We start from the raw sequence: 21,878 nt of genomic DNA, 5'->3' as shown, positions 1-21,878 counted from the left end.
ACTGGAGCAAAGATGGTTCTCCTTCTGGCTCAGGTCAGGAGACTGCTCCCGGGCAGACACCCCTCCTCAGTCGGTAAAGATGCGGGATGCTGGTTCAGTTCTGGAGACTGCTCTGGGCAGACACCCCTCCTCGGGCAGGAAAGGTGCTGGATGACCAGAACCAGACACGGGATCCTTCCCAGTAGCTGAGTCCCTTCTCCAGGCTGCCCTCTCCCTGGCAGTGCACTGGAACAAAGATGGCACACCTTCCGGTTCAGGCCTGGAGACTGCTCCCAGGCAGACACCCCTCCTCAGGCGGGGGAAGGCGCCAGATGCCGGATCAAGCCTGGGGACTGCTTCCGAGCAGACACCCCTCCTCAGGCGGGGGAAGGCGCCAGATGCGGGATCAGGCCTGGGGACTGCTCCCGGGCAAACATGCCCCTCGGGCGAAAGGCGCCGGATGCTGGATCAGGCCTGGAGACTCTTTAGGTCTTTTTTTATAGTGTCCTTGACCACCCCAGTTCCCTCAGTCCTTCCCCTGACTCTTCCACAAGTTTCCATAAAGTCTGCCTGATGGTTGGCTATGGGTCTCTGCATCTGGTTTCCATCAGCTGCTAAATGAAGCCTCTAGAAGACACTTATGCTAGTCCTGTCTACAAGCATAGCAGAGTGTCATTAGTAGTGTCAGGGGTTGACTTTCTCCTCTGGCATGGGTCTCAAGTTGAGCCAAACATTGGCTGGCCAATCCCTCAATTTCTGCTCCAACTTTATCCCTATATATCTTGTGGGCAGGACAAATTTTGAGTTGAAGATATATGGGTGGGTTGGTGTCCTTATCACTCTACTGGAAGTCTCCCCTGGCTACAGGAAATGACCACTTCAGTGTCCATATTCCAAGCTGCTAGGAGTTTCAGCTAGGGTCTCTGCCATAGATTCCTGAAAGCATCCCCTGTCCCACGTCTCCAGCTCATCCTACAGATGCCCTCCCATTCTTTTTCCCAGCTCTCACTTGACTCCCCCACCTCTGATTCCCACCCCATGTCTCCTCTCCACCTGCTCTCCCACCCAGTTCCCTTCCTTCTTCCACCTCCAATGTCTATTTTATATCCCTTTCTGAGTGAGATTCAATCATCCTCACTTCAGCTTTCCCTATCACTTAGCTTCCTGGGGTCTGTGCATTGTGGCATGGTTATCCTGTACTTTATGGCAAATATCCAGTTATAATTGAGTACATACATTCCTGTCTTTCTAGATCTCAGTTACCCCACTTAGGATGATATTTTATAGTTCCATCTATTTACCTGCAAAACTCAGGATGTCCTCGTTCTTAATAGCTGAGTCGTATTCCATCACGTAAATGAACCACATTTTCTGTATCCATTCTTCAGTTGAAGGACATCTAGGGTTTTTTGTTTGTTTGTTTGTTTCTTTTTTTATTATTCTTTAGTTTTTTTTTATAGTACAGTCTTTATCCCATTCCCAGTCTGCCCTCTGACTGTTCCACATCCCATACCTCCTTCCCACCACTGCTAACCCCAGTCTCCAAGAAGATGTACCCCCTTTCCCCACCCCATCAGACCTCCCCACTCCCTGGGACCTCAAGTCTCTTGAGGGTTAGGTGCATCTTCTCTCACTGTGTCCAGACACAGAATTCCTCTGCTGTATATGTGTTGGGGGCCTCATATCACCTTGTTGGTGGGCCAGTGTCTGAGAGGTTCTGGGAGTCCAAGTTAGTTGAGACTGCTGGTCTTAATATAGGGTCAATCTCCTCCTCAACTTCTTCCATCCTTTTCCTAATTCAACCACAGGGGTCACCAGCTTCAATCCATTGCTTGGGTATAAATATCTGCATCTGACTCTTAGCTGCTCGTTGGGTCTTTCTGAGGAGAGTCATGATAGGCCCCTTTTTGTAAGCAAACCATAGCATCAGTATTAGTGTCAGGCCTTGGGGCCTCCCCCTGAGTTGGATCCCAATTTGGGCTTGTCACTGTACCTTCTTTTCCTCAGGTTCTTCTCCAATTTAGTCCCTGCAGTTCTTTCAGACAGGAAAAATTCTGGGTCAGATTATTTGACTCTGAGATGGCAACCCCATCCCTCCAGTTGATGCCCTGTCTTTCTACTAGTGGTAGACTCTACAAGTTTCCTTTCCTCACTTTAGAGTATTTCATCTAAGGTCCCTCCCTTTGAGTTGTGAGAGTCTCTCACCTTCCAGGTCTCTGATACATTCTAGAGGGTCCACCCACCTCCTACCTCCAGTGGTTGCCTGTTTTCATTCTTTCGTCTGGCCCCCTCAGGGCTTCAGTCATGCCTCCCCCTCAAATACCTGATCATAGTCCCCTCTTAAGTGGTTCTCAGACATTAGAGATTCCTCTATTGAAAATTCTGTTTAATTCTTTACCCCAGTTTTAAAAATGGATTATTTGGTTTTTTGCTGTATACTTTTCTCTGTTCTTTATATATTTGGATAATAGTCCTCTGATAGATATAGGGTTGATGAAGATCTTTTCCTAATCAGGAGGCTACCATTTTGTCCTATTGATGGTATATTTATCTTTACAGAAGCTTTTCAGTTTCATAAAGTCCAATTTATTAATTGTTGACCTTAGTACCTGAACTATTGGTGTTAGGTTTAGGAAGTTGTCTTCTGTGCCAGTGTGTTCAATCCAGTTTGCCACTTTCTTTTCTATTAGATTGAGTGTATATGCTTTTATGTTGAGGTCTTCGATCCACTTAGATTTGAGTTTTGTGTAGGGTGATAGATATGAGTTTATTTGCTTTCTTCTGCATGCAGACCTACAGTTAGACTGGGACCATTTCTTGAAGATGATTTCTTTTTCCAGTGTATGGTTTTGGCTTCTTTGTCAAAAATCTACTATCCATAGGTATATGAGGTTATTTCTGGATCTTAAATTGTTTTTCATTGATCAACTTGTCTGCTTTTATGCCAATTCCATGTGGTTTGAATTACCATTACTCCATAATACAGCTTGAAATCAGGGATGGTGATAGCGCCAGATAGTTAATAAAAGAATACAGAAGTTCTTTTATTGTATGGAATTGTACAATTAAAAAATTAGCTATCCTTGGATTTTTGTTTTTCAATATGAAGTTGAGCATGGCTCCTTCAAGGTCTGTAAAGAAATGTGTTGAAATTTTGATGGCAATTGCATTGAATCTGTAGAATGCTTTTGGTAAGATGACCATTTCTACTATGTTAATCCTACCCATCCATGAGCATGGGAGATCTTTCCATCTTCTGATATCTTCCTTAATTTATGTCTTCAGAGACTTGATTTTTTTGTCATACAAGTCATTGACTTGCTTGGCCAGAGTTACAGCAAGATATTTTTTATATTATTTGTAGCTATTATGAAGGGTATTGTCTCCTTATTTTCTTTCAGTCCATTTTTCCATTGTTTAAAGGAGGGCTACTGATTTTTTTTAGTTAATTTTGTATCTATCCCCTTTGCTGAAGGTGTTTATCAGCAATAGGAGTTCTGTAGTAGAATTTTTGGGGTTGCTTATGTATACTATCATTTCATCTGCAAATGGCGATACTTTGAGATTGCCCTTTCAAAGTTTATAAAACATTGTGTTAGAATTTTTATGGGTATTGCATTGAATCTATATATTGTTTTTGGTGAAATGGCCATTTTCACTATGTTAATCCTATGTATCCATGAGCATAATGTCTTTGATGTATTCCTGGGTTCAGTTTGCAGGTATTTTACTGAGCATTTTGCATCAATCTTCATAAGAGAAGTTGGTCTGAAGTTCCCTTTCTTTATTGAGTCTTTGTGTGGTTCAGATATCAGAATGACTACGGCTTCATAGAATAAGTTTGGCAATCTTCGCTTTGTTTCTATTTTGTGGAACAGTTTGAGAAGTGTTGGTATTAGCTCTTCTTTAAAGTCTGGTAAAATTCTGTACTTTTCCCAGCCCTTTACTCTAAGGTAATGTCTCTGTCTTTGTTGCTGAGGTGTGTTTCTTGTGTGTAGCAAAATGAGGGGTCCTGTTTTCATATCAATTTTGTTAGTCTGTGTCTTTTTATTGGGGAATTGATGTTGAGAAATATTAATGACTAGCTATTGTAAATTCCTATTATTTTGATGTTCGTGGTGAGTGGTGTGTGTGTGTGTGTGTGTGTGTGTGTGTGTGTGTGTGTGTGTGTGTATCTTAGGGTTAAGGTCAATTCAGGTATTTTAGGATATTCAGTGATAGATGTAGCAGAATAGCTGACCTCTGGTGGTGCCATATTGCCCTGGCCCTTGTTGATTGTGTTCTTATGCTGTTCTTTAGCCATCTGGTTGCTGCTGGTATTGGATGAATATTCCTTATGTCAGCAGGTCTCCTCATGAGGCAGGTGCAGTGCCTTGGATCTGAAAATGGATCTCAAGGAACAGCAAGCTGCTCACCTCTGCTGGCTGTGTCTCAGGTGGACTTGAATATTCCTGGGGACCCCACAAGCCTCTTCAGGAAGGCAAGCAAAGCCATATGTAATAAGATGAAGGTCAGGGGACAGTGCACAGCTTATCTTTGTTGGTTGTGCCCCAATTGGTCCTGGCAGGCCGGGGATTGGTTGGGGAGGCATCTAGCCCAGATATTCTTGGGGCACTGAAGGCCTCCTCAGGAAGGTTGACAGGGCTGTGGGTCAGAAGATGGACACAGCTCACCTATGGTAGCTTTTCCCCATGTGGACCTAAATGACAGTCTTAAAATGTAAAATGTAATGCTTTAAAACTTTTACAAAATATAGCAGAAAGTTTTTATTATTGCAGTTAGGGGAAAGGTATAAATCTGACTCCAAGCCATGAAAATTCACACCAAAAAAGAAAACATGAAAGTAGGAGGGGAGCTTCTTGCGAAGAACAGTTTCAGTAGCAGACATAGGATGAGAATGGGGTAATAGTGGGAAAAATGACTAACATTCATTTCATACATGTATGAAACTGTCAACAAATTTAAAAATGTGAATGTATAAATGGGATATGTCAAAATAAGTAACTTTTACTTTGTAAAATATACTGCTAGGAGAATGGGAGGAAACGCTGTGCACAGAAATTCATCTGCTCTCACACAGAAATGTGCACACAAACAAGACTATATAAACACAATTTTTAAACCATATTAATAAATGTTCAAAATGTGAGTTTAGTTGTTTTCTTCACATATAATGTTTACTCCTTGCAATTACATAAGTAAAAGTTACAATGGCAATAGAAGTTCCCTACATTAATTATACATATACACATTTCATTTATAATATTTACTATTTTTGGTATTTTCTCCTGTAAAAATCTATCCATATATCTATACACCTATCCATTTGTGTGTTTTATTTTGACTTGTTTTCTTTTTCTTTTCTTTTTTTTTTTACTTTAAATTCCATTTCCCAGAAATTCAGGGGGTTTTATTTTTAAAAAATTCAATTTCTAGAAGAAATTGGAAACTTACATAAGTAACCATTTACTCCCAATAGTTTTAGAAATACCAACTTAAAGGACCTTACACCAAAGAAAAAAGTTAACATTAGGCAGAGTATTTCATTTTTTTATGCTCAAATGTTCTGTGAAGAAATTTGTTCTTCTTGTGGCAATTTTGTACAAGGGCATTTTAAATTGACAATAAATGCTTTCTCTTCTCTTTCAGGCAGTCTCTCCAAAGAAAGAACACAGATGTTGTACCAATTTGTACTACTTTTTGCTGTATTCGATGAAGGTTAGCAAATTTCAATCAATTAAACATTTGAATTCCTAAATGACAACAAATATGTAACATCTAATGTTGGAGAATTTAGGCGGCTTAGGTTCAGAAAAAGTGATGTTGATTATAGGAAGACCACAACTATATTACTATTCAGGAGAGAATTAAGTGGGGGACAAAAATGATTCTAAGATAAAAATGCAATCTAATCTAGTATCCAAAATTTATAAAGAACTCAAGAAGTTAGACACTAACAACCCAAATAACCGACTTTTAAAAATAGGGCTCAGAGCCAGAGAATTCTCAATGGAGGAATCTCAAATGGCCAAGAAGCACTTAAAGAAATGTTCAAATGATATAAAATACCTTGGTGTAACTCTAACCAAGTGAGTGAAAGATCTGTTTGACAAGAACTTCAAGTCTCTGAAGAAAGAAATTGAAGAAAATCTCAGAAGATGGAAAGATCTCTGATGCTCATGGATTGGTAGGATTAATATAGTAAAAATGCCCATGTTACCAAAAGCAATCTACAGATTCAATGCAATCCCCATCAAAATTCAAACTCAATTCTTCATGGACTTAGAAAGAGCAATTCTCAAATTCATTTGGAATAACAAAAAAACCTAGGGTAGCAAAAACTATTCTCAACAATACAGAAACTTCTGGAGAATCACCATCCCAGACCTCAAGCTATATAATAGAGCAATAGTGATAAAAACTGCATGGTATTGGTACAAAAACAGGCAAGTAAATCAGTGGAATAGAATTGAAATCCCAGAAATGAACCCACACCTATGGTTACTTGATCTTTGACAAAGAAACTAAAACCATTCAGTAAAACAGCTAAAACCATTCAGTGGAAAAAAGACAGCATTTTCAACAAATGTTGCTGGTTCTACTAGCGATCTGCATGTAGAAGAATGCAAATTGATCCATACCTATCACCTTGCACAAAGCTCAATTCCAAGTGGATGAAGGACCTCCACATAAAACCAGATACACTGAAAGTAACAGAAGAGAAAGTGGGGAAGAGCCTCAAATACTTGGGCATGGGGGAAAACTTCCTGAACAGAACACCAATGGCTTATTCTTTAAGAGCAACAATTGGCAAATGGGACTTCATAAAATTAAAATTCTTCTGTAAAGCAAGGGACACTATCAACAGGGCAAAATGACAACCCGCAGATTAGGAAAGATATTTACCAACCCTACGTCCCATAGAGAGCTAATATCCAAAATATACAAAGAACTCAAGAAGGCAGGCTCCAGTGGACCAAATAACCATATTAAAAAGTGGAGTACAGAGCTAAATAGAGAATTCTCAACTGAGGAATCTCAAATGGCTGAGAAACACTCAAAGAAATGTTCAACATTGTGAGTTTCTGACAAAACTCACTTTAATCCAGTCTGGGTTCATCTTGAGAGGCGGGCTGGCCTGAAATGGAATGTGCGAGAGAAAAATGGAGCCAAGACAATATTTTACTGATCAAAGCTCCAAGTTTAATGTAGGAACTCAGTTTATATAGTGTGGGAAAAAACCCCAGTCCCCAACCCCCAGTATTTGAAGGCACAGGTGAAATGTCTGTGGGCGGGTCCAAGGAACAGGGCACAGATGAATGTCTGTAGGCATAGGTGGGTCCAAAGGATGTTGTCTTCTAGGATAAAAGGTCTTCTCAGCAGGCGGTGGAGACAAGGCACAGCAGAGCAGCTCTAGTGGATCTGAAGGTTACTGCCTGTGGATCTTAGTGCCTGTAGGGGGCTGGGTTTAGAAGGACAGTGATTAGTGTAAACAGAAAGGTAGGCTTGGTGAATAACTGCAGGTGGTCCAGTGGCGACAGAGAGCTGGGAGACCCCAACACAACATCTTTAGTCATCAGGGAAATGCAAATCAAGATGACCCTAAGATTCCACTTCATACCAGTCAGAATGGCTAAGATCAAAAATTCAAGTGACAGCAGATGTGAGGATGTGAAGAAAGAGGACCATTCCTCCATTGCTGGTGGGATTGCAAGCAGGTACAACCACTCTGGAAATCAGTCTGGCAGTTCCTCAGAAAATTGGACATACTATTACCTGAGGACCCAACTATACCACTCCTGGGCATATACCCAGAAGATGCCCCACCATCCCACAAAGACACTTGTTTATCTATGTTCATAGCAGCCTTATTTATAATAGCCAGAAACTGAAAACAACCTAGATGTCCCTCAACCAAAGAATGGATAAAGAAAATGTGGTAAAGCTATGCAGATAATAAAAACAAAGACATCATGAATTTATCTATTAATGGTGTATTTTGCCTTACAGAAGCTTTTCAGTTTCATGAGGTCCCATTTACCAATTGTTGGCCTTAGTGCCTAAGCCATTGATGTTCTGTTCAGAAAGGAAGTTGTCTCTTGTCCCAAACCATTCAAGGCTCTTTCTCACATTCTCTTCTATTAGATTCAGTGTATCTATTGAGGTCCTGATCCACTTGGACTTGAGCTTTATGCAGGATGGTAAAAAATGGGTCTACTTTCATCCTCCTACATACAGACCACCAGTTGGACCAGCACATTTATTAAAGATGTGTTTTTTTCTACTGTATATTTTTGGCTTCTTTGTCAAAAATCAAGTGTACATAAGTGTGTGGTTTTACTTCTGGGACTTCCATGTTGAAGTTTCCCACTATTATTGTGTGAGGTTCAATGTGTGTTTTGAGCTTTAGTAATGTTTCTTTTACGAATGTGGGTACCATTGCATTTGGGCATAGATGTTCAGAATTGAGACTTCCTCTTAGTAGATTTTTCATCTGATTATGAAGTGTCCTTCCTCAACTGTTTTGATAACTTTTGGTTGAAAGTCTAATTTATTGGATATTAGACTGGCAACTCCAGCTTGTTTCTTAGGACCATTACACTTTTATTTTCTAATTTGAGGCCAAGTCATCTTGATCCTGACAAGTGTTTCTCGTTTTTATTTTTCATACTTGCTTTTAAAGAGTGTCTAAGCAATTTTCAGTGCTTCAGCTTTTGTTAGTTTTGGAGAGTAGTTTAGAAAGCCTTCAACTACCTGGGGTTTCCTTGCTACAAACAATAGGCTGAGGCAATTTATGTCAGGGCAAGGACTGAATACCTTTTTAAAATCTATGATCTAACTTGCAAAATGAAATTCTTGTAGCTTAAACTAACTAGTATTTTTCCTTCTCCTAGTTATCATTTGCCATTATTCCTCTGTCATTATGAACAAATACAGGGAAAGTTAATTGGTTTGGGAAACATATAATTTTTAATCTCAATGACTCTGAGATTGTGTCTACTTCACTGACAAAAATTCAGTGTCACAAAACAGGAAAGAAAAGAAGGAAAGGGGGACTGTAACTCATGAAACAGACCTTATTTTTTCTCTCTCTTACCAGGGAAGAGCTGGCACTCAGAAACAAACGACTCTTATACACAGTCTATGGATTCAGCATCTGCTGGAGCCTGGCCTAAAATGCACACAGTAAATGGCTATGTAAACAGGTCTCTTCCAGGTATGTACACAGCTGTCCAACAATTCTCAGGGTTTTGGGACTTAAAAATCATAAGTATTTTCTACAGCTTTCAGAGAGTTCTACATCCACTGAGTTCTACCCTCTGGTTTGTTTGTTTATTTGTTTATTTGTTTGTTTTCATATATGAAAGAAGAAGAATTAGACTGGCAGCATAGTAGAGCAATATCTTTAAAAGGGATCCAAAGGAAAGATTATTTTCAAGCTATAATTTAGAGTGTTAGTGAATAATAGAAAATGTTATCAGCCATGGAATGCCTTAGCAACAACTGAATATATACTACAGCAATACTAAAAAGTAAATTAAAGAAACATATTCATGTAATTTAGCAGTATGTTATTTATTTGTTGCTTTGGCAAGAGCTGTTGGTTTGGAAACTTCCTTTGTAACTGTTTATAAGTTAAGGTAGCAGTAAAATTTGTAGGGTTATTTTATCCAGCCTATTCTAGCAAGTACTTTTAATTTTACAATTCCTAGTCATTTTCCATAGCTATCTCATTCCCATTTTACAGGTCTGATTGGATGCCATAAGAAATCAGTCTACTGGCACGTGATTGGAATGGGCACCACTCCTGAAATACACTCAATATTCCTCGAAGGTCACACATTTTTTGTGAGGAACCACCGTCAAGCTTCATTGGAGATATCACCAATAACTTTCCTTACTGCTCAAACACTCTTGATAGATCTTGGGCAGTTCCTGCTATTTTGTCATATCTCTTCCCATAAACATGGTACTACAATCTTGGATCTTGAAAATGAGTAGTATAAAAGATTCCGTTGTAATTTTAATGACATTTCCTAGGCAGTGTACAACAATACAATGTGTTGCAAAAATGGCATTGTATAGTTACAATTATGTTAAACTTCAAATGTAACAAATTTTACCTTGAATATAGAAGAACTTTATTGCTAGTACAATAGGATTGTGTGGTTTTTGTTAAATGTCTATGATAGAAGGAGGAGACAGTTTAGGGATGAGTAAGAAGGAAAGATGAAAGACAGTATGTTAGTGGTTTCACAGTCTGATCCCATTAACTAGGCTTCAGTACTATGGGAAGAGATAAAGAGATGATTCAATCAGAAATCTAGGGAAATGGGGTATCATATGAAGTTTTCAAGGACTATCTGATAGAGGTTTTGCAAAGGAGTTAAGATCCTGTGTAAACAAAATTGGGACAATTGTGCCTACAGTGTCAATTCCTGGTCACATGACTTTGTAGGCAGTAGCTATGGAAATTCATATTGAATAATCCTTTTACTTCAATTCTCCTTCTTGTACATCAACTCTTAATTATTTTGTCTTGGGGCAGCCTAATAACTTTTTCTTGGTTATGTTCATTTAAGGTTGCCTTAGTCTGTTATATTTCCAGAATAGAATATCAGAAATAGGGTAATTTATAACAAACAGAAAATTATTATCTCACACAGTTCAAGAGCCTAGGAAATTAAATATCAAGATTTTGTCATTTAATAGGAGATTTCTTTCTGTTATAGTACAGGAAAATGATACACATGGCAGATGGAGAAAAGAGAAAGATGAAGAGAGGGAGGAAATAGAGAAGCAATATCTTTCTGAGATAACAAGCCAATTCTTGAAGTAATAGAATTAGTCCATCCATGAGATGGAGACAAAATAAACAGTTCCAAAGAGAAATACTCATATATATTCCAATATGTTATATTAATGAATTTTGGAGATGGTTCAAATCTATATAGAGGATAGTTCGATAAAATGGCAAATCCACAAACTAACAGTACTATAATTCATATAGAAGTATAACAAAAACAGTGCTGATTTGAAAAAGGGACACTTAAGACAAAATATTTAAATCACAATAAGAGGGGAAGATATATAACTTTTAACCCAAGAAAGTTAAGAACATTCTTTGGTTTGTCTGACTGCAGATGGCATGGAAGCTTATGTCAAAGTAGATAGCTGCCCTGAGGAATCCCAATGGCCAAAGAAAAACAGTAATGAGGAAATGGAAGATTATGATGATGATCTTTATTCAGAAATGGATATGTTCACATTGGATTATGACAGCTCTCCTTTTATCCAAATTCGTTCGGCTGCTAAAAAGTACCCTAAAACTTGGATACATTATATTTCTGCTGAGGAGGAAGACTGGGACTATGCACCTTCAGTTCCTACCTCCGATAATGGGTAAACACCTTTGGACTCTTGGTACTACTCTCCCCCTGTACTCAAATTTGTCTTACTTATTTAAGCCAATGAATCCTTAAAGCATGTTTAAGAGTTAGTATGTCATGGGATCAAATGATAAGGATGTTGTAGTATCTACCATACTACTACTGTGCTAAAATACCTAAATAAGTATCAATTTATAAGTGAGAAAGTTTTATTTTGACTTGTGGATTTGGAATTTTCAGTCTGTGCTTGCTTGACTACTGCTTTGGGCTTGGGACAGCACAAAAATTCACAATAATATGCAAAATGGAAGGGGCCTATTACATACAAGAACCAAAGTGAGATAAAAAGGACCTAAGATTCCAATATCATCCCCTTCAAGGGCATGCCCCCAATGACCTAAGTTCTTCCCACTAAGCTTCAGTTCTTTCTTTTTTTTTCAGGGTTTCACATTTATTCCAATAGCTCAGCAAATACCTACACACACACACACACACACACACACACACACACACACACACACACACCCTGCCACAAGCAGTGAGAGGTAAGGCGATGATAGTATCTCTGTCTTGCCCATGCCACATCGCACAGCAGATGAGGGACAGGACCAGTTCTCAAATGCTCATGCCCTCAGGGCCTGCTCACCTGCACCCCCAATGCCAGGGTCAAGTCAGTTCTACTCTGCTGCCCAGGCAAGGTGCAGGGCCTGATCTCCCAAACACTGCATAGGCTCCAGCTCTTAACGATTCTACCTCCTCTTACTAGCTCCATACCCTTGTGACTAAGCCTTTATGATTGTTCATTCTGTGGCAATTAGATATTAGAACATTAGATATTAGCATAGGTAAGCCTAAGACTACTTAGACTTTTCTTGCTCTTTATTTTGAGTAAATCATATTAGAAGTGGGTTTTTGATTCCCTAAATGTTTCTGACATTATGTATGCCTAATCTTTTTGCCTCTCAAACAGAAGTTATAAAAGCCAGTATCTGAGCAATGGTCCTCATCGGATTGGTAGGAAATATAAAAAAGTTAGATTTATAGCATACACAGATGAAACCTTTAAGACTCGTGAAACTATTCAGCATGAATCAGGACTCTTGGGACCTTTACTTTATGGAGAAGTTGGAGACACACTGTTGGTAAGTAAAGGGGAAAATATGAGATTGTTTCAGAAAAAAGAAAGTCTCCTTGCTGGAGAGAACAGCTCAGTGGTTAAGAGCACTTGTCATTCTTGCAGAACTGGGTTTAGCTCCTAACATTCACATAGTTGCCTATAGCCATTTGTATCACTAGTCTTAGGGAATACAAAGGGCTCTGCTGACCTCTATGAGTACCAGACATATATGTGGTACACATACATACATATAGGCAAAACACTCATACACATAAATAAAATAAATCTTTTTTAAAAGAATAGTGGATGGTTTGAATTTCTGTGATTCTTCAAAATTCAGCCTTGTCTCCAATGGACAGAATCTTTTAAAATTTATAAATATTGCACAAATAAAAGTAACTCAAATCTAATGAGTATATGGAAAAAATTTAATATGACCAATCACGCATGCAACCTCTTTTAACTACTTACTATTTAGACTGGTACATACATATCCTCCCAGAACTTTTTTCGTTAATTATTTTCCTTCATTAACTTTTAAAATACAAACCATACCCTCAGATCTAGAGGTAGTCTTCAAGCATTCAGTGCTATTTCTATGTTACTACTTTTTATCTTTTAATCTTATTTAAAGCTCTTATAATCGGTGTCACCTGCCACCCTTGCTTGAGGCTATACATTGTCTTCTAGTTATACCTGCTTATTAAGTGATAATTCTTATAACCTGAATAACTATCTCCTTCTCAAGTATTGAAGTATTAAGTGCCAAGAATACATAAAGCTGTCCTTAACAAGACACCAAGATTTCACTTTATCTGGGAGATGCAGGCAAGATTTGCTAAAGCAAATGAAATTGAAAAAGCTCTGGCAAACCCAAGCAGCTACATGAGCTTCCTTTTCATGAACAGAGGGAATATATTGAGTTTTATTAAGAGTTCATACCTATAATGTAAATACAGTCAGCTTTTGATTTTCTAGAGCTAGGTTACAGTTTTCTTGTTAAACCTACTCACCTTAGGATTTGATCTCATCTCTCACTTATATTTTCAGATTATATTTAAGAATCAAGCAAGCCGGCCATATAACATTTACCCTCATGGAATCACTGATGTCAGTCCTCTTCATGCAAGGAGATTGCCAAGAGGTAATTAGTATCTCAGTTTATAGGTCTTTCTTTTTCTTTTTTCTTTTTAATTTTGTTTTGCATTTTTTTCTGGATTTAAATTTATTCTATACAAAGGCAATGAAAACACAAGAAAAATCCAAGTTGAGTTTCAGGCATTAATGGTTCAGGAAAAAATTGAAAACAATAAGTAATAGATTTTCAATATAAAAGCCATGATTATATTACAAGTGAAAAAGAGTTATCATTAACTGTATCAGTTGTACTGTATTATTTGCTTTCAGTTAAAGCACACCATTCTCCAGTAAGTTCTTATTTATGTATGTATGTATTTATTTATTTATTTACATTCTATATTTCATTCCCTGCCCTCCCATCCACCCTCCATCTGCTCCACATCCCACACCTCCTCCTCATTCCCCTGTCTCCACCTGAATGTCCCCACTTCATACCCCACCTGACCTCTAAATTCCCTGGAGCCTCCAGTCTCTGGAGGGTTAAGTATATCATCTCTGAATGAACACAGACCCGGCAGTCCTCTACTCTATGTGTGTTGAGGGCCTCATATCAGCTGGTGTATGCTGTCTTTTTGGTGGTCAAGTGTTTGAGAGATCTCTGGGAAATGGGGGACTCCAGATTGAGACTGCTGGTGTTCCTACAGGGCCACCCTTCTCAGCTTCTTTCAACCTTCCCTAATTCAACAACAGGGGTCAGCTGTTTCTGTCCATTTGTTGGGTGAAAATATCTGCATCTGACTCTTTCAGTTGCTTGTTGGGTCTTACAGAGGGCAATCATGATAAGTCCCTTTTTGTGAGCACTCCATAGCCTCAGTAATAGTGTCAGGCCTTGGGGCCTCCCCTTGAGCTGGATCCAACTTTGGGCCTCTTGCTGGACCTTCCTTTCTTCAGGCTCTTCTCCATTTCGATCCCTACAGTTCAAACCCTACTTTTGGGTTTGAGTTACCTCACTCAGGATGATATTTTCTAGTCCCATCCATTTGCCTGAAAAACTCAGGATGTCCTCATTCTTAATAGTTGAGTAGTATTCCATAGTGTAAATGAACCACATTTTCTGTATCCATTCTTCTGTCTGGAACATCTGGGTTATTTCCAGCTTTATGCTATCACAAATAAGGCCAATATGAACATAGTGGAACCCGTACCCTTGTGGCATGGTGGTGCATCTTTTGGGTATATTCCCAAGAGTGGTATAGCTGGGTCTTCAGGTAGATCTATTTCCAATTTTCTGAGGAACCTACAGATTGATTTCCAGAGTGGTTGTACCAGTTTGCAACCCCACCACCAATGGAGGAGTATTCTTCTTTCTCCACATCCTCTCCAACATGTGTTATCACCTGTGGTTTTAATCTTAGCCAGTCTGATTGGTGTAAGGTGAAATCTCAGGGTGGTTTTGATTTGCATTTTTCTGATCAATAAGGACTTTGTACATTTCTTTAGGTGCTTCTCAGCCATTCAAGATTCCTCAGTAGTAAAATCTCACTTTAGTTATATACCCCATTTTTTGATTGGGTTGTTTGGGTTTTTGGTGATTAGCTTCTTGTGTTCTTTATATATTTTGTATATTAGCCCTCTATCGATGTAGGATTAGTGAAGAACTTTTTCCAATATGTAGGATGCCAATTTCTCTTCTTGACTGTGTCCTTTGCCTACAGAAGCTTTCCAGTTTCATGAGGTTACATTTGCCAATTCTTATATATATATATATATATATATATATATATATATATATATATATATATATATATATATATGTGTGTGTGTGTGTGTGTGTGTATGTGTGTGTGTGTTCAATTATTTTTATTAGATATTTTCTTCATTTACATTTCAAATGCTATCCCGAAAGTCCCCTATACCCTCCTCCGCCCTGCTCCCCTACTCACCCACTCCCACTTCTTGGCCCTGGCATTCCCCTGTACTGGGGCATATAAAGTTTGCAAGACCAAAGGGCCTTTCTTCCCACTGGCTGAATAGGCCATCTTCTGCTACATAGGGAGCTAGAGACACGAGCTCTTGTACTGGTTAGTTCATATTGTTGTTCCACCTATAGTGTTGCAGACCCCTTCAGCTCCTTGGGTACTTTCAGGGGCCCTGTGTTCCAACCAATAGATGACTGTGAGCATCCACTTCTGTATTTGCCAGGCACTGACATAGCTTCACAAGAGACAGCTATATCAGGGTTCTTTCAGCAAAACTTGTTGGCATGTGGAATAGTGTCTGCGTTTGGTGGCTGATTATGGGATGGATCCCAGGGTGGGGTAGTCTCTGGATGGTCCATCTTTTGTCTTAGTTCCAAACTTTGTCTCTGTAAATCCTTCCATGGGTATTTGGTTCCCTATTCCAAGGAGGAATGAAGTATCCACACATTGGTGTTCCTTCTTCTTGGTTTTCTTGTGTTTTGCAAATTGTATCTTGGGTATTCTAAGTTTCTGGGCTAATATCCACTTATCAGTGGGTGCATATCAAGTGATTTCTTTTGTGATTTGGTTACCTCACTCAGGATGATATCCTCCTGATACATCCATTTGCCCAAGAATTTCATAAATTCATTGTTTTTAATAGCGGAGTAGTACTCCATTGTGTAAATGTACCATGTTTTCTGTATCCATTCTTCTGTTGAGGGACATCTGGGTTCTTTCCAGTGTCTGACTATTATAAATAAGTCTGTTATGAACATAGTGGAGCACGTGTCTTTATTACCTGTTGGAACATCTGGGTATATGCCCAGGAGAGGTATTGCTGTATCTTTTGGTAGTACTATGTCCAATTTTTGGAGGAACCACCAGACTGACTTCCAGAGTGGTTGTACGAGCTTGCAATCCCACCAGCAATGGAGGAGTGTTCCTCTTTCTCCACATCCTTGTCAGCATCTGCTGTCACCTGAATTTTTGATCATAGCCATTCATAGATCAATGGAAAAGAATTGAAGACCCAGAAATGAACCCACACACCTTTGGTCACTTGATCTTTGACAAGGGAGCTAAAACCATCCAGTGGAAAAAAGACAGCATTTTCAGCAAATGGTGCTGGCACAACTGGCAGTTATCATGTAAAAGAATGCGAATTGATCCATTCTTATCTCCTTGTACAAAGCTCAAGTCTAAGTGGATCAAAGACCTCCACGTAAAACCAGAGACACTGAAATTGATAGAGGAGAAAGTGGGGAAAAGCCTCGAAGATATGGGCACAGGGAAAAATTCCTGAACAGAACACCAATGGCTTGTACTGTAAGATCAAGAATTGACAAATGGGACCTCATAAAATTACAAAGCTTCTGTAAGGCAAAATATACTGTCAACAAGACAAAAAGGCCACCAACAGATTGGGAAAGGATTTTTACCAATCCCAAATCTGATAGGGGACTAATATCCAATATAAACAAAGAGCTCAAGAAGCTAGACTCCAGAAATTCAAGTAACCCATTAAAAAATGGGGCACAGAGCTAAACAAGGAATTCTCAACTGAGGAACACCGAAGGGCAGAGAAGCACTTGAAAAAATGTTCAACATCCTTAATCATCAGGGAAATGCAAATCATACAAACCTGAGATTCTACCTCACATTTGTCAATTCTTGATCTTAGAGTGTAAGCCATTGGAGTTCTGTTAAGGATATTTCCCCTTGTGCCAATGAGTTCAAGGCTCTTTCCCACGTTCTCTTCTATTGGATTCAGTGTATCTGGTGTTACATTGAGGTTCTTGATCCACTTGAACTTGAGCTTAGTGCAAGGTAACAAATATGGATCTGTTTTCAATTATATACATACAGAAAGCCAGTTAGACCAGCACCATTTATTGAAGATGGTTTATTTTTTCCATTGTATATTTTTGCCTTCTTTGTCAAAGATCAATTGTCTGTAACTATGGTTTTATTTCTGGGTCTTCAATTCTATTCCACTGAGCAACATGTCTGTCTCTGTACCAATACCATGCAAGTCATAAATCTTGAGATCAGGAATGGTGACATCTCCAGCTGTTCTTTTATTGTTAACAATTGTTTTCACTGTTCTTGGTTTTTTGCCTTTGCAGGTGAATTTGAGAATTGCTCTTTCCATGTCTTTGAAAAATTGTGCTCAGATTTGATGGGGATTACATTGAATCTGTAGAATGCCTTTGATAGGATGTCCATGTTAATTCTGCCAATTCATGAGCATGGGAGAACTCTCCATTTTCCGAGATCTTCTCGATTTCTTTCTTGAGAGACTTGACGTTATTGTCATACAGGTCTTTCACCTGTTTGGTTAGAGTTACCCCAAGATATTTTGTATTATTTGTGGCTATTGTGAAGGGAGTTATTTCCCTAATTTCTTTCTCAATCTAGTTATCATTTGTATAAAGAAAANCTACTGATTTATTTGAGTTAATTTTATATCCAGCTACTTTGCTGAAGTTGATTATCAGCTGGAGAAGTTCTCTGGTAGAATTTTTGGGGTCACTTATGTATACTATCATATCATCTGNAAATAGTGATACCTTTATTTCTTCTTTGCTAATTTGTATCCCTTTGATCTATTTTTGTTGTNTTATTTTTCTAGCTAGAACTTCCAGTAGTATATTGTATAGATATGGGGAGAGTGGGCATCCTTGTCTTGTCCCCGATTTCAGTGAGATTGCTTCAAGTATCTCTCCATTTAATTTGATATTGGCTGTTTGTTTATTATGTTCAGATATGGACCTTGAAATCCTGATCTCTCCAATACTTTTAATATGAATGAGTGTAGGATTTTGCCAAATCCTTTTTCTGCATCTAAGGAGATGATCATGTGATTTTTTGAGTTTGTTTATATAATGGAGTACGTTGATGATGGATTTTTTTTTTATATATTGAACTAGCCTTGCATCCATGAGATGAAGCCTACTGAATCATGGTGAATGATGGTTCTGATGTGTTTTGGGTTTGCAAGAATTTTATTGAGTATTTTTGCATCGATATTCATAAGCGAGATTGGTCTCAAGTCCTCTTTTTTTGGTTGGGTCCTTGTGTAATTTAGGTATCAGAGTAATTGTGGCTTTATAGAACAAGTTAGGTAGTATTCCTTCTGTTTCTATTTTATAGTATAGTTTGAGGAAAATTGGTATCAGATCTTCTTTGAAGGTCTGGTAGAATTCTGCACTAAATCCATCTGGCCCTGGGCTNTTTTTGNTTGGGAGGTTTTTAATGACTTCTTCTATTTCTTTGTGTGATATGGGCCTTTTTAGATAGTTTACCTGCTCTTGATTTAAGTTTGGCATGTGGTATTTGTCTGGAAACCATCCATTTCATCTAGATTTTCCAGTTTTGTTGAGTATAGACTTTTATAGTAGGATCTGATATCCTCTCTTCTATCTTTTGTAAATTTATACCATTTTATTAATGCAAAATCAATTTCCAAATATATTTACCATAGATCTAGATAATATACTGTTGTTATTTTCTTGTCCACAGCCCTAATCATTTTACTATTAAAATAAAAGATATTCTTCCTTATGTAAGAGTATACAAATGTTCTTATTACTTCTATTATCTGTAATAAGAGGTAAACCTTTTAGAACTAATATGTCATGAAAAGCGTAGAAAGAATCTTTTATAAGCAGCACCTGTCAATTTTAAAAGCTGATAGCCAATGAACTCAGGCAGAAAATAGGAGATGCGACCCTGGCAGGAAGAGGGAGGATTCTGGGAAAGAGTGAAGGAATAAAGAGAAATGAACATAAACCATCAGATAACTGTACTCACAATAGAGACAAGAGATTCAAATGAGATGCTGAGTGAGATGCTGCGAGAGATGCTGAAGTAGATGGTAAGAAAGGAGAGGTAAATTAACCATGTGGAAGACATAGAATAGTTTACATATATTAAATGAGTTATGAGCTGCTCCGGGAATGAGCCACAGCTTATGGCATAGGCATTTATTAATAAATAATTAGTGTCACAGTCATCATTATGGGATCAAGGACTGGAAAGTAGAAAAAACAGATTTATATTTTTATAGAAAAGTCTCCTTGGCCCATTTTTACTGTATAAAATAATTGTTTGAATCTTAAATTTGCTACAGGTGCCATTTTACTTTCTGCTTACTGAAAAAAATTCACATGCACATGGATTAATAGTCTCCTTGAAATAAGAACATGATTATTGTTAAAAGGGGAACTTTAGATACATTGAAATTGACATAATTCATGAATTAATTTTGCACCAAAAATGATTCAGAATACTTCAGCTTATCACAGAGAGGAAGAGAACAATATTTATAGACAGAGAACAGAAAGTGACATAGAAATAGCCTGATTAAGTGCAGCCAGTGGGTTTTTTATACAACATTTTCCCAAGCTTCAGCCTTTATTGAGCTGGAGGTTCCACTGTTATGAGATGCTAAGACTCAGCTCCTTGCTATAAGAATATACTTCCAAGTTAGGTTAAAAATATCCATATACTAATTTAGGTTACAGTTTCCATGCACAGAGAACTTGAAATGTATATATAGAAGCAGGTTTGAGCCAAACTTAATTCAACATTACAAAATATGTAGCTCATTATACTCTAATAATCTTTTTCTGGTTTGAATGTGGATAGGTATAAAGCATGTGAAGCATTTGCCAATTCATCCAGGAGAGATATTCAAGTACAAGTGGACAGTTACAGTAGAAGATGGACCAACTAAATCAGATCCACGGTGCCTGACCCGCTATTATTCAAGTTTCATTAACCCTGAGAGAGATCTAGCTTCAGGACTGATTGGCCCTCTTCTCATCTGCTACAAAGAATCTGTAGATCAAAGGGGAAACCAGGTGAAATCTTTTCTTCCCAAGTACTAAATTTGAAAGTAAAAGTCAAATAAAATGCCTATGAACTTCTAGATATTCCCTATATTCTCTTGATTTAGGTACCTCTATAACCTACAGAAAATATAACCCAATAAAAGTGATTAAGATGAGTTCCACTTAGCTTTCATTATATTTTAGTTTTCTGAATAACTTGTCTTCTAAGAAACAGAAAAGCCAGGATCCTAGATTCTATTTAATTCAGTCCCAATCTGGGATTTTGCTTCCTCCCCCCCCCCTTGCAAGGAGTCTCCCCGTTCTTACCCATCTAATTGCCACCTACATTTAAATTACCATTTTTTTGAGACATGGTTTCAGGTGTTCCAGGCTTGCCTCGAACTCTTTATTGTAGTTGAAGATGGTCTTTGACATCTGGTCCTTTTGCCTATACCTTGTGAATACTGGAATTGTAGTGTATGACACCATGCCCAGTTTATGCAGTACTGGGGATCAGGCTGGTATGTTGGAGTACAAGTGTGATGGATTGTCTCTGTATATTCAATTGCTATTTCTGTGTCATCAGAGAGCTAAGTGCTGTCAGTATCTTGGTATTGTTATTTCTATGACCCATCACTGGCCTCATATTTTGTAAATATTTGTCCTTCCTTACTAGCCTGGAGACAATCTATAATTGTATCTGATTGGCTGTAATAGTGATGTGACATCCAATAGCTGGGCAGATAGAGGGACACTGGGTAAAGAAAGCAGAGGGGAGATTCAGAGAGCACTCTGGGAGGAGAATAGACACTTCATTGAAGCAGAGACAAGATAGTAGGGTTAAATTAGATGAGCTACCTTGGAGACTAATGAAGTCCTAAACTTTAAACTATATTAGAACCCTTCCTATCTTTATTTATACTGTTGGCAGGTCTGGAAAACTCAAGCTATACCCATGGCTTTGTGCATGCTAGGCAAACTACCACCTGAAATACATCCTGACCTCTACAAATTTTAAAACCAACAAACTTATGTCTACAACCTGTTTCTTTCCTGGACATCTCATTATGGATGAATCAAAAGCACCTTAAAATTAGCCATGTTGATTGTACATGCCTTCAATCTAAGTACAGGGGAGACTGAGTTAGGTGAGGTTTTTCAAGGCCAGCTTGGAAAACATAGGAAGTTCTAGGCCAGCCTGTCATATGAGCAAAATCCTGTCAGAAAATAAAAGTAATATATTTCTAGCATCTACAACAGTATGTGACATTTAGTAAGGAACCAATATTTGTTGAACAAAATAGAGGAAAATATAAAATTGTCTCAGATTGTGGTTAGAATTTAAACTATTTCTACTGCTTTAGAAAATTATCTGTCTATCAGATCACCACGGACTAAGGCTGATCTTCAATAACAGCATAAACAATAGAAAGCCAACATTCACGTGGAAACTGAACAACACTCTTCTCAATGATAACTTGGTCAAGGACGAAATAAAGAAAGGAATTAAAGACTT

At 38.2% G+C, this 21,878-nt stretch overlaps 1 protein-coding gene across 4 annotated transcripts in view; it reads left to right on the top strand.

Annotated features, from left to right (window-relative positions):
* Positions 1 to 21,878, top strand: part of F8 (coagulation factor VIII) — a 195,254-nt gene that overhangs the window by 33,455 nt on the left and 139,921 nt on the right. For all 4 annotated transcript variants that reach the window (XM_029534480.1, XM_021188046.2, XM_029534481.1 and 1 more), the window contains 7 exons: positions 5,629 to 5,697; positions 9,080 to 9,196; positions 9,728 to 9,949; positions 11,124 to 11,382; positions 12,340 to 12,511; positions 13,537 to 13,630; positions 20,178 to 20,392. In XM_029534480.1, coding sequence (XP_029390340.1) covers positions 5,629 to 5,697; positions 9,080 to 9,196; positions 9,728 to 9,949; positions 11,124 to 11,382; positions 12,340 to 12,511; positions 13,537 to 13,630; positions 20,178 to 20,392 — 1,148 coding nt within the window. The remainder of the gene's footprint in view (positions 1 to 5,628; positions 5,698 to 9,079; positions 9,197 to 9,727; positions 9,950 to 11,123; positions 11,383 to 12,339; positions 12,512 to 13,536; positions 13,631 to 20,177; positions 20,393 to 21,878) is intronic.

The sequence above is a fragment of the Mus pahari genome, chromosome X (assembly GCF_900095145.1).
Source record: "Mus pahari chromosome X, PAHARI_EIJ_v1.1, whole genome shotgun sequence".
Classification (NCBI taxonomy): domain Eukaryota; kingdom Metazoa; phylum Chordata; class Mammalia; order Rodentia; family Muridae; genus Mus; species Mus pahari.
Note: the sequence above shows the minus strand (reverse complement) of the source record. Positions and strands in the feature narration are given on the sequence as shown.